The sequence below is a fragment of the Homarus americanus genome, unplaced genomic scaffold (genome assembly GCF_018991925.1).
Source record: "Homarus americanus isolate GMGI-L3 unplaced genomic scaffold, GMGI_Hamer_2.0 scaffold26351, whole genome shotgun sequence".
Taxonomy (NCBI): Eukaryota; Metazoa; Arthropoda; class Malacostraca; order Decapoda; family Nephropidae; genus Homarus; species Homarus americanus.
The window spans coordinates 2,273,182-2,285,866 of NW_024724368.1; the positions used below are offsets into that span (position 1 = coordinate 2,273,182).

The 12,685-nt window shown below is 37.6% G+C and overlaps 1 protein-coding gene across 1 annotated transcript in view; it reads left to right on the forward strand.

The window, feature by feature from the left end:
• Nucleotides 1-10,087, forward strand: part of LOC121864141 (protein slit-like) — a gene marked incomplete at its 5' end in the record, with an annotated part of 35,222 nt that extends 25,135 nt beyond the window's left edge. Inside the window, 9 exon segments of the mRNA XM_042363086.1 lie at nucleotides 152-351; nucleotides 891-1,030; nucleotides 1,350-1,519; nucleotides 1,688-1,886; nucleotides 2,428-2,662; nucleotides 3,271-3,494; nucleotides 3,660-3,910; nucleotides 6,039-6,213; nucleotides 6,924-10,087. Of these exon segments, the coding sequence (XP_042219020.1) occupies nucleotides 152-351; nucleotides 891-1,030; nucleotides 1,350-1,519; nucleotides 1,688-1,886; nucleotides 2,428-2,662; nucleotides 3,271-3,494; nucleotides 3,660-3,910; nucleotides 6,039-6,213; nucleotides 6,924-7,150 (1,821 nt within the window).
• Between the last annotated feature and the right edge of the window lie 2,598 nt (nucleotides 10,088-12,685).

Here is a 12,685-nt window from a genome sequence, read left to right on the forward strand (position 1 = left end):
TCTGATGGATTCAGCAAAAATAGATAATGCAATTCTTAACTAATAAACTTTTTTTGTCATTACAGTAGCTATACTCAGAGGGTATTTTGTTTCAGTGAATATTTAAATATTTTATTCAACATATTCCTTAAGCATCAGACTTTACCCTTAGGTGCTTGCCAAGTGTGACCTGTGCTATACTCACCCATGTGAGAACGGAGCGACTTGTCGTCCACTCGCTAACCGCAGCTATGAATGCATTTGTGCCCCAGCATACTATGGACCCAACTGCCAGTACAAGATCGATGCTTGTTATGGAAACCCTTGCAGGAACCTTGGCACTTGCAAGATTTTGGAAGCTGGTAGATTCAGGTAACTTATTTTTTTCTAAAAGAGTAAGAGAGACTGATTTTGGGGGGATGGATATAAAGAAAAATTATTTGAATAACCTGTTTATAGTTTGAGATTCATCAATGCCTCTGAGTAAGAAAAATGCAGCTACATTATGTTAATCATTTAACTTTGAAGAATTCCTGTGCTGTAGTGATTTCCAGGAATTATTTAGTATGGCTGATCAATGACTTTCAAACACTATACTGTATCATTTTTTGCTTAAGTTCTGTTATAAAGGTTTTCTTCAGTATCTCCTTCCCTGGAAAATAAATAGAACTTCCATCTTTTAATTCAAAATAAGAAATCATTGATGGGTGGTACAGAGTTTAACATTGTGTGGCTGACTGTTTACCAAGTAATTTTTATCACCATTTCACCACTTATCAGTTTACTAGCCATTTGGGTGATTGGTCTGTCCAGTGTTGGTAATGATGCAGTGTTAATATAAAGTACAGAAATAATCATTAATTACATATAAAGACACTAGAATTCATTGTAATTATTTTCACTCCTTGTAGCTGCCACTGTCCTCCTGGGTTTGAGGGTGACCGGTGTGAGGTTAACATAGATGACTGTGCTGGGAACAAGTGTGAGAACAACTCTACCTGTATTGACCTGGTGGAGGAGTACAGGTGTCAGTGTCACCCAGGTTATACAGGTAAATAATGCCATACTATCTGATGTCATCTGAATGTCTGAAAATTTTGTATGTTTCTATATTGACATAAATCTTGATGTAACATTTTAGATGCTCATAAAACTCAGATGTGTTTGCATTTAACCCCCTGTGTATGGGGACCCTTCTCCGCTGAATGACATTGTCTTGCATCAGCCAAATAAATTACTAAGTGTGGTGTCCCCAAAGTGAAGGTTTTAAGCTGTCTTTGACCCGTTATGTATATCATGTTTAGACATAAAAGTAGTTTAATTTGAGCTAATTTCGTTTAATTTATTAAAATCTCTTTATCTTCTTTCAGGTGATTACTGTGAGCGTAAGATCCCCTTCTGCAGCAAAGAGTTTAATCCCTGTAAAAATGGTGCCAGTTGTATCGACCACTCCACCCACTATGAGTGTCAGTGTGCCCTTGGGTACACCGGTGAAAACTGTACCGAGAATATTGATGACTGCATAAACCATCTGTGCCAGGTACTGTATGATGTTTGCTGTTTTATCCCACACATGTTTAATACTGTAGTGTTACTGTATAATATAATGATAGTAGTACAGTATATTTTGAAGTATAGTTTTTGCAGGTTATGATTGATAATAATTCACACATATTTTCTGTTGTTATTTAATCGTTCATTTCAACAGCACGGTGCATCGTGCGTAGACGGAGAAAATGAATATACCTGCAAGTGTATTAATGACTATTCCGGAAAGTTCTGTGAAGTGGGCCCGGCCGTGTTCCTTCAGACTTCACCCTGTCAACAAAATGACTGTCAGAATGGCATTTGTTTTGTACCTGCAAACTCAAAGGACTATGTGTGCAAGTGTTCCCCAGGCTTTTCAGGTCAGTTGAACAGGTATTATACAGGGTCTTGTTTTATTTGAGAACCCTTAATGATTACTATACCTGTATTTTAGGAGGTACAATATACACAGGAACCTAAAATTCAGTTGGAATAAAGTGTGATTATATTATTGTAAAGAACATAAATTTTCTTTGTATTGGGGAAAATTTTGATGGCAGAATTTATTGCAGAAACACACAGAGAAAAAAGAAGACAAATTGTTTAAGTTATCAGATATTTTAGACATGATATTTTTAGGATAGGTATTGTAAAAACTTTATTAAAGCTGCTTTTGATTGAATACAGTTATGGTATCTTGGTACTAATAGAATTAATATACCCTGTATAGTATTTATGGCTGAATATATTGGTATTATTTCACAATTGGGTTAATTTTGAATATGTTATTGCATTTAAAACTGATCTATAGCACAACCGCTGTTTTAAATAATGTTTTGAAATGTTGAATCATGTGTTAATACAGTACTGTATAAACTTCTATTATTATTATTATTACTCTAATGTTCCATATCCCTGTAGGAAAGCACTGTGAGTACTTGACTCGTGTACATTTCGGAGCCAACGACTCCTTCCTTGCTCTGGAGCCCCTAAAGACCCGGCCATCCTCCAACGTGACTCTCCACTTCCGAACTAACCAGGAGGACGGAGTGCTCTTCTACATAGGGGAGTCGGCACATCTTGCGGTGGAGCTGTTCAAGGGTCGCATCAGAGTATCTTACGACGTTGGAAACTACCCAGTGTCAAACATGTTCAGGTACGGGATATAGTGTTTTTCTGATTGTATCATTGTTCATTACGAATAAGAAAATAATCTTAAAATAATTATACATAAATCAGAGGCTAAAGTTTCACTCTGTATACTAGTTTTATAGGCAAGTTGAGGATATAAGCAACTGTGTGTGGAGTATTTTTGTTTGTTTCAGATTTTCCTTCTTATGGAACTTTATTAAATTCTGGTATTGGAGAATGGGAAGAAATGTAGTGTAGTGTGGTGTGATGTGGAATGTTGGAGAAGGAGGATATTAGTAAGTTATTAACAAAACCTAAGATATGATTGCAGTGTTCCAGTGTTAATTTCCCTTCACCTCCAGTAGAACACTTCCTGCTCTTCACTGTTTCTAGGTTCACGTTCATGACATTTGGGTTAATCTATTTTCCCTCTCAATAAGGGACTGTGCTTCTTAATTCACCTGTAGGTAAAATTTTAAGTACAGAATAGATAAAGTTAAGCAAAGGCAACACTGTCCATTTCATCTGTATTCTCCAATGTTGAGATGATCATTATAGATGGCCAACAATCCTTTAACTTTATTGTATTATAGGGAAAAGTAATATAATATTAATATCATCATTTCATTGCAGTTATGAGGTTGTTAATGATGGAGATTGGCATACAGTTGAACTGCTCACTATTAAGCAGAACTTCACCATGCGCATAGATCGTGGCACCGCTCGCTCCATAATAAATGATGGGCTAAATGAATACCTTCAGGTCGCTTCTCCTCTTTACATTGGTGGTCTTCCCAAGGAAGTAGCGCAGTCTGCAAGCAGACGGTGGCATCTAAAGGATACTGGTAGTTTCAGTGGTAAGAGATCAGTTTGACAGCATATCTAGTTAAGTACTGTACAGTATTTTTCTGATAAGGTACTGTGCATATTCTGCAATTTTTTGTCATTTGAAGTTAGTGCAAGTTATCAAATGCTGATTTAATCATGCTACCAAGTATTTGAAGATGTATTTTTCTCTGCAGGTTGTATGGAACGGATGTATATGAACGGGCGTCTCTCTGACCTTGGGGCAGGACAGCAACATAAGGTTGCACCAGGTTGTGGGGGTGAGGAGACTGTGAGGGACCAAGGCCTCAATGGGAATGACCAACACATGTCAACAACCACAAAACAGCTTGGACCTAAAGAGGAAGAATGCCAACATAATAACACTCTTACTAATGAAGTTCAGGTGAATTGCCAACATAACAACACTCTTACTAATGAAGTTCAGGTGAATATAGCGATTTATGGCCTGTGGGTCCTCGCACGTGATCTGTGATATAAACCACCATAGAATGCTCTCAGGCAGAGTCAGCCATTGTCCAAGAAGCATGCAGTAAGACGGGAACTTTTTAAAATAATTTCTACTCGTGGGCCATACTTAAAAAAAACATACAGTACATACATACATAGTATTTACTGTATTGTGGTTCATTTGTATTAAAATTGTGAAAGATATCATCTCATAAAAGTGAAAGAAACATTTTAATGAAGATGTTTAAATCATGAGGATTTTATACAATGGAGTAACTTATGGAAAAAAAAATTTATATTGTAATTAATAAAAGATTATTCTCATTGGGGAGATGCAGCTTAGCGAACCATTTGAAAGCCATGTACATCTGTTAAATAATTCTTAAAACATTGTAAGAGACTAAGAGTTTGGGTAGTGTGATGCTGCTGCCAAACATTACAGCTACCAGGATAATAACAGACTGCTTGAGGGTACTTAGTAGTGGTCTATCTCACAGGTCATTAATTTTTGTTCCCTCAACCATAAAGAGGAATTTCATGGCACATTATTTTATTTCATGTCAGTTAGCAGAGAACAGGAGAAACTACTGTCTGTCCAATCAGATACTGTAATGGGATGGGCTGTGGAGGAAGATGACTTATATCAAGCTGAGAAAGTTCTGGTAAAAGATTTAACCAAAGACCAAGGTCATATCTAATGGATAGCATCTGAGGAATTAAGTTTTTTGATAGGAAATTATGTTTTAAGTAAGTTTAAATTGGGTGTTTGCCTTATTTTCATATTAGATGTAGCTTTTATGAGTGTCTAGTTGGGGATGCACTTCTGGCACGTGTATGTACAGTATAGCCTGCATTTAAGCGGTCAATTGAACCCGTGGAGGTCCGCGGAAAATGAGAAATGCGTAGACGAAATAACAGAACATATGGGATTAATTGAAATAGAGACTGGGCCGACCCCCAAACTCCACTTTTTCCGACACAATACGTACATTGTAGTAAAAAAACATCTTAATTTTATGATGGTATGCACACACAATAATTAAGAGAAATATCAATAATATTAGGTTTTTTAACACTTACATAAGTAGAAAAGCTGGCTGGGCACACATGGATGGCGGCTGGTTCCGAGGCAGAGGGCACATTAGTTGCCCTCCGGTGAATCACTTTCACTTTCACTACTCGCAGAGGTTTACAGGGCCTCTCAAAGTCGATATCCTCACTGTCACTATCACTATCACTGACTTGGGTTGGCTGTGGTTGTGGTGGGTTGCGGGTGAGGAAGTCCTCAATACTACGTTGACGACTAGCATTGATGTTGTCAAGATAGATCTGGTTATACGGCTCCATAACTTTCGTCAGATGGTTATTAGATGCTTCATACCGATGCTTGTCTGGGTCGTTGTCAAGGATGAGCTTAATTTTCTCCCCCAACTCGATGATTTCCTTCACATTATCATGGCTTGGTCCAGGTAATTCAAGGTTTTTCTCAGGTGGTGGGGGTCCAGCGGAAGCCATTGTGAGGGGAATAGCGGGCACAAGAGAGAACTGTATATGCGGACTGAGAACATTGAGACTGGCCCGGCTAGGTCAGCGACTTCTACCCTCTGGTGGCAGGGCACGTCATGTTACATTAGACCAATCACAGCTAGCGGTGGAGGGAATGCGTGGGTGGTAAGGATGCGTGGCCCAATCACAGTCCGATACATCAAATGACATCAGCGATAACGTAAGAGCGGCCTAATGCGCACCACTCACCGCGCCACTTCCCGCGTATGGTCAAGAATGGACCGCGTCAGTTAAAAATGGCGCGGCTGTCTGGACCTCGCCGCGTAAATGACCAAATTTACCGCGTAATTAAAACATTTCATTCCGGCAAGGAACCGCGTAAATGACCAAATGCGTAAACAAAAACCGCGTAAATTCAGACTATACTGTACAGTGTCTAGTTTGCAAATATTGACAGGGGGAAGACAGTATAGGTTAGGGACATATTAATACTGTATTTTGTTTTTGTTCTTGTTTTTTATGGGTGTGTGTGTGTGTGTGTGTGTGTGCCAAGATAAAAGAGTTTTTTCTGTAGTGGCAACATTGAATGTGTGTTACAGATACACCCACCAGTACTGGAGGAGGAGCACAAGGAAGAAGAGGAGATGGCAAGAATTGATCCCTGCGAAAATCATAAATGTCGACGTGGACGGTGCAAGCCAAAGCGCAAGAATGATGGACTGGACTACAAGTGTCGCTGTCGAACCGGATGGTCTGGCAGGTTCTGTGATCAGGGTAAGTTATTCTTTTGATGGCTTTGAGACAATGCTGAAATAACCTATACATTTGTGGGGTTAGGATCCGGTTGACTGCCATGAACTTAAATTTTTACTCACATACTGTATATCTTTTTGGAAGAAATGGCGCACAGTCCGTCCTCACCAATGGTTATCAGTACATATGATACTTTAGGAACATTTTGAAGAACAGTATTAATAAGATACAGTACCTTGTAATATAAGTTGATGGAAAACATTAACACAAGACCAACACTTATCACTAAACAGTCATGAACAAGCTGAGGCTCATGACAGGAGGTATTATCACATGTTATCCCTTCTTATAGAACAAAGAGGTATGCCCTGATTGAAGCCACAGCCCCTATGGTATAGCTCACTTGACAGAGGATCCCTGTGACTGGTGATAGAGTATGTGTCGGTAAAAAAAGATATAAACACAGCCATAAGCTAAAACCATTTTAACAACAACTCAGGAATTGAGATTAGGATAGTGAGAGGGAGAGAGATGCCATTGATTATTTATACCTGGATGAGAATACAGTAGATGTGTTATGCCTGGGTGACTGCCTGTGTTGATCACAACAATACTAATGGTCCCTTCATCAGTTGACTCATTAGTAGTGCACTGAATACATATTTGTGCCAATTCTTATTTTAAAAGTAACTTTAAATCGTTACTAATTCTCTCTTACTTGTACTTTTCAGCTCCAACTTGCCGCAAAGAACAATTTACCGAGTATTATGTGGAGAATGGATGTCGTTCAAGGAGACCCATCAAGAATGCCATTTGCAGTGGTACTTGCGGCACTCACTGCTGTAAGCCACGCAGGACAAAACAGCGCCAAGTTCGACTTATTTGTAATGATGGGACTTCCTACAAAAAAGAGATTGAAATCATCAGGAAATGTCGCTGTCGTAGACGATGTTACTGAAGGAAAAGCTGATGAAGTCAATTAAAGATTGATAGGATGCTTGAATACTGATGAGAAATAATTGTCAGTAGAGAAAAATTCCTGCTTAATACTGTATAAGTAGAGAGAGAATATTACATTACTGTATTAGTTACAACTTCAGTGGTGAGAAAGTAATGATAAAGTGATGGACAGTATAATCAATACAGTAGAATGGCAACATACATCAGGAGGAAAGAAAGAGTTAACAGGGAAATATAACTTTAGAATATAAGTTTAGAAACCAGGCACTGAAAAAGAAGCTTTGTAAGAATATGATAAATGTAGAGACTCATTAATTAACCTCCTATGTACCCCATGTCCATGAGCCAAACCAGTGAATTTACATTTATATTATCTCAATGTTTGATATGTAACATAGAAACAAGCTGATTCAGATAGTGTTATCTACAAGGAAAATGACTTCAATAAAGAAACTTGTGTAAGTGCTGTTGTAAAGACGGTGGAGACCCAGTCCTTGTGTAGTAAACATTGTGGATCACAGATGTGTAACATGGCATATACAGTTAGAACCAGTGGTATCATGATAGTCTGGATCAGTATGTAATTGCATTTTAAAAGTAAGTTTGGAATGTTGAAAATCTAATGTAGATATGGTCAAGCAACTGTTATGCAGTGCTGGAACAGAGCTTTCCTGTAGTTGCCTTAACAGTCTGCATTGACATTCAGCTGAGTGTTCATCTGACAGATTCTTGGCATTTGAGTGTCTGCATTAGGAGATGGATTCAGTGGCGTAATGCATGTGTAGCTATCTACAGTCTTGAGATCAGCATAGTAGATATACACCCATCGCCCCGACTACTTACCTCATGAGCCGTTGTGTTTAATATCCGTTGCAGCATGCAATGTGTGTCATATATCAAAATATGTGTAATGTTTACATAGCTAATGTAAGTCATATGGAATCAACTTGTAATTTCATTTGAAACTTCTTGAAATTAAACTCTTAGTGTTGAAACATATTCATAAACCATTATTAATAAGTTTCAGGATGTACATAGTGATAAATTTTAGTTTAGTTCAGATGAATAATTTTATGAACTGTATGATAATTTTATGAAAGGCTTTATTGTAAAGTATGACTGCACTTCTGTTGCATGTAAATCATCACGTCAAAGTCCCTCTCTAGTTTCTGTGTGCTATTAAATTATTTCATACAAACTATCTCATATTTCATAGGAATCTCAAGACGAATTTTTCTAACCCATTATATACCTATAATCATTTATATTTTGTACAGAAGATATGACGTAACATATAGTGCTGACGTAGCTCAGAGCGTTCCCATATGTAGGCTAGTAAAGTGACTATCTAACCAGGAAGACCAGCAGGAGATACACCCTATATTAATCCCACAGAATTCCATAAATCATTAGATGCTGTATGAGGACATTCTTCTTATGGCAATTGAGACATTTTTTATGATAAAATATGTAATACTTCAAAATTTATGTAAATTAACATATTTTAACACTATATCTGTATTTCACATTCTATAATACTGTACTACTTTTGTTTAAAACTTATTAACATAAACCTGTGGACTGACAATTAGACAGTTTTCATAATGGAGAGATAAATTACTAATAATTTAAATCATTTTTAGAGAAATAGATATAAACTACAGTAAGTCTCCTCAACCTTTGGTAGGATAGATACAATTGCTTGAGCAACCTTTGTGCCATATCCTGTGTGGGGCAGCTAAGGTCAAGCTGGGTCATAAAGTGAGGTAAGCTTTACTTAAAAGTTCCTACTAGAAATCTTCTCCTTTTATTTTTTTCAGAATATTAATGAACAAAGTTACATGTGTAAGTCGTGTCACCCATAATTATAGTGTGTTGTACGACGGTTACAGTGAGCTTACCTCAGCCAGCACTGAACAGAGTAAGGAACAGAAGTATTATGATCTCGCCAGCTACAATGCCCTATTGCTTCCCATTTGTATAAAATGTCTCTTAAGTGTTGCTTAGTTTAAATAAAGGGCCAAATATATACTCAAATGACACAGTGGTACCATTTCCTTCATTTTAAATTTGTAGGTACTGTAGTTTATTCCAAGTGTGACTGTTCAGAAAGCTAAACGTGTGTGCATACATCTTTGTTTGTGCATGTATGTACACACACATACATACAGCAAGCCTAGAAGGCCATACACTTATACAACATACCAGTATTCATTTACACATACACTTGAATATACAGTATTGATGTACACATACCATTAAATAAACCTAACACACTGGAGACGTCACCATGCAGGAGGTTTTTGAGTTTGAAGGGAATGGAGCCAAAGTCTTCTTGTTCTTACTTTTGTATATATTAAAGTTGTCCCACTGCAGACAAATATATATCCTGGTCATGACAGGTACAGGTAGGACGCCCACAGTGAGAACAGGCAGCCCAGGTACCACTGTGTCTTCTAGCTGGCTCGCTCACTCACATCACATTCATATTTCGGCCACAATACATTTTGTGAAGCCATTTGAGAAGTCTCGATATAGTTTATCTTTACAGCTTCATTATGTCAAGAGGTTGCATAACGATCATCATGGAATTAGTGATTTAATTCACTAGTTAAGAAAATTATCTAATACCATTTTCTGAGATGTACAAAACTCCAGTCTTAATACTATAAACTTTACTGTGTCTGAGTGTGTGTCTTTGATCCTATAATGAACTGGTGAATACTGTATACAACTCACCTGCTGCTCTGAGGGGTTGAGGTTTGTGCCCTGTGAATGATCATGTGACCAATATGTATCATTTCATGGTATTTTAGGTACGAAACAAATTAACAGTGCAGTTTGGTTTAGACTATATTCACATAATGCTGACACTATTAGACTACATGTATTTTTAAATGCTCCCTGTTAACAATATTATATGTATACAGTATTATGAATACTTTACTTTATCCTCTTTGCTATGTACACACGCTGGCAATTGTAAAGTAACAATTATACAAAAGTAAAGGGTATACGTAACATTGATATAGTTACCCCTTTAATATTTAATGTATCCGTTTTCTATGATCGAACATCTCGTCACTTTCTTTGTTTCTTAACAATTTTTAATATACTGTATATATGTTTATTGTAGAATATTAACACTTTTATTATAATTTATATTTATTATTTACTTTTTATAATCTGTATGTCTTAAATTTATTCAAACTGATATTTGTTTAAATACTTTTTGTTTTACTTGTGAGAAAAGAACCATCCAACCAGTTCCACTAAACTATTATGGCGTGAGCGAAGTTTTCGAAGTTGTGTGTGTGAGAAAGTTAAGCAAGATTATGTTTATTGGCGTTTTTATTACATTATTATTCGTCTGGAAGTGTTCAACAGGTACCAGTAGGAACCAATAACCTTGAGGAGAGCAGCTGAGCAGGTTAACAAGAGTAACTACCCAGGAGGAGGCACAGGTAAGAAAGATCATGTGTGGTTGTTTATACAGTAGCCATTGAGTATTGTCTACTTGTGACGCCCTCGGTGTTAAAATATCACGTTACTGTTGTTATGTATCGTAAACAGTAAGAGGAATTGTGGAGATGAGATACCCGGTAAGTATCGCGGGTGACCATTCTAAAGTTAAGAGGGCGGGAAAGCCATGGAAGTTTGCCTTAAGATGGACTTCAAAAATGTCACTTTTCGAGACATTATAAGGAACAATGGAACGATCCTACACTGGCCTCCTTCCCTTGGCGTGGTTTCTCTAATTTTAGTGGCCACTGCTTAAATAAGGTCAAGTAAATACAAACTTTATCCTCTTCGTCAGTGAAGCTACATGGGCATCCATTTTTGTTTAAGGAAAATCGTGAAATTTGTCTCCTTAAGTAAGCAAAACGATCCAGCCACTCCTAACTGTATTATCTTAAGTTATAATTAAATTAGTTACGGATAGGTAGGTTAGGATTAGTAATTTGTTATCACGAGCAGCGCGTAGATGCCGACTGTCCCGCCGCCACGCTGGAAGTGAGTCAAAGTGTGCAGACCATCCACTAGAGGTGACCATGTTCAGTTTCCCGTGTATGATTCATCCTTTGCTCTTTTGTCTGTCCGTAAATGTAAGGAGCGTGAATTTGTGTAATGAGTGAGGAGTCTAGTTACACCTGATTGGGATTTTTTATTTTTCGTGGGTTGCGGGAGTTAGGCCGTGCTAGGCAGTATGGTTGAGCTCAAATTTGGAAGGAATGAAACTTTCTTGGCCAATAACCAACCACATTAAATGTTGTGTAACCAAAATATTTGTAGGGGAGAAAGGTGCCTATTAGAGTGGTAGTTGATTAAAATGACGCTTTAGTGATAGTTTATTAGGAACCAAATTCAGATCCGAAGGCATTCATTTGCCCACCTTGATGCAGTTAACTTTATCAGCATAAATTTCAGTTTAACTTAATTACTCCTCCAAGATTTGTGTAAAATGGAACAGAATGAGATAGCTGGAAGGGTGGGTAGTGGAACAGGACGAGTGTAGAAATCTAAAGGAAAATTATAAGTAGATAGCCTTGTGAAAGTGTGAGTGACGTCAGGTTATTGAATATTTATAGGCCAAAAAATCTTCCGTTAAAATTTTTTTGCTTTGTTTTACATTTAATAAGTTTGTCTCATTCAAGGAAGGAACAGATATAACACATTAACACAGGGACCTTGTTTAGCCTCAACTGACAATATGCACCGTTATGGCCTTCAACACTGAGGAAACAGGAAAATTTGCAGAAGTGGAGGTAAATTTTATGTTTCTCTGCTCAATGGTGTTCGGCCGAGGGTGAGTGTGGGATGCTGTCGTCAAGGTAAATGGGACGTATTTTGAGTTGGTTTGCCATAATTGTCATCGTTACGAAATTACTTGTTACCGTTGAACTCGGGCGATATTATTGATAATATTGTTAATCGTTGTTGTTCACATTTGGAACTATCTACCTGCGTATGCCGTCAGTGCGAAATATATTACATATGAAAAGCGTCTTGATGTGCACTGCAGGGAGTGTGCGAAGCTTACTGTACGACCACACTAAAATCCGTCTACGCAAGTATTTTGTTTTTGTTTATATGGTTAGTGATTTATATTATCATTCTGGTTTTTAACAATATATTAAACTTTTATTATAATAGATTCGTTATAAAAACAGGAATATTAGCATTTGTTTAGGTTGACACACTCTCTCTCTCTCTCTCTCTCTCGTATAAATAACGTTAATCGGGTCATTAAAGTGCTTTAATGAGACACCCTTGATTGGCTATCAGCAGTTAAGGCGATGTCCAATCACCATTCAGGTACTCTTGACGATCGTTTAGTGGCGGGCGACTCATTAGACGGATACAGACTAGGGGCTGAGGTACATCTTGTTCTCCCTGTGGAAAAACTGTAGGAGGAATGACTTGGTTCGTTCTAGAAGCTATAAGAGAATGTGTGTGTACCCACTAGTCTATACTCCGCTAACTCAGCGCTATGTCCGTCTCTTAATTAACTTGACACAGTTCTTCGCCAACT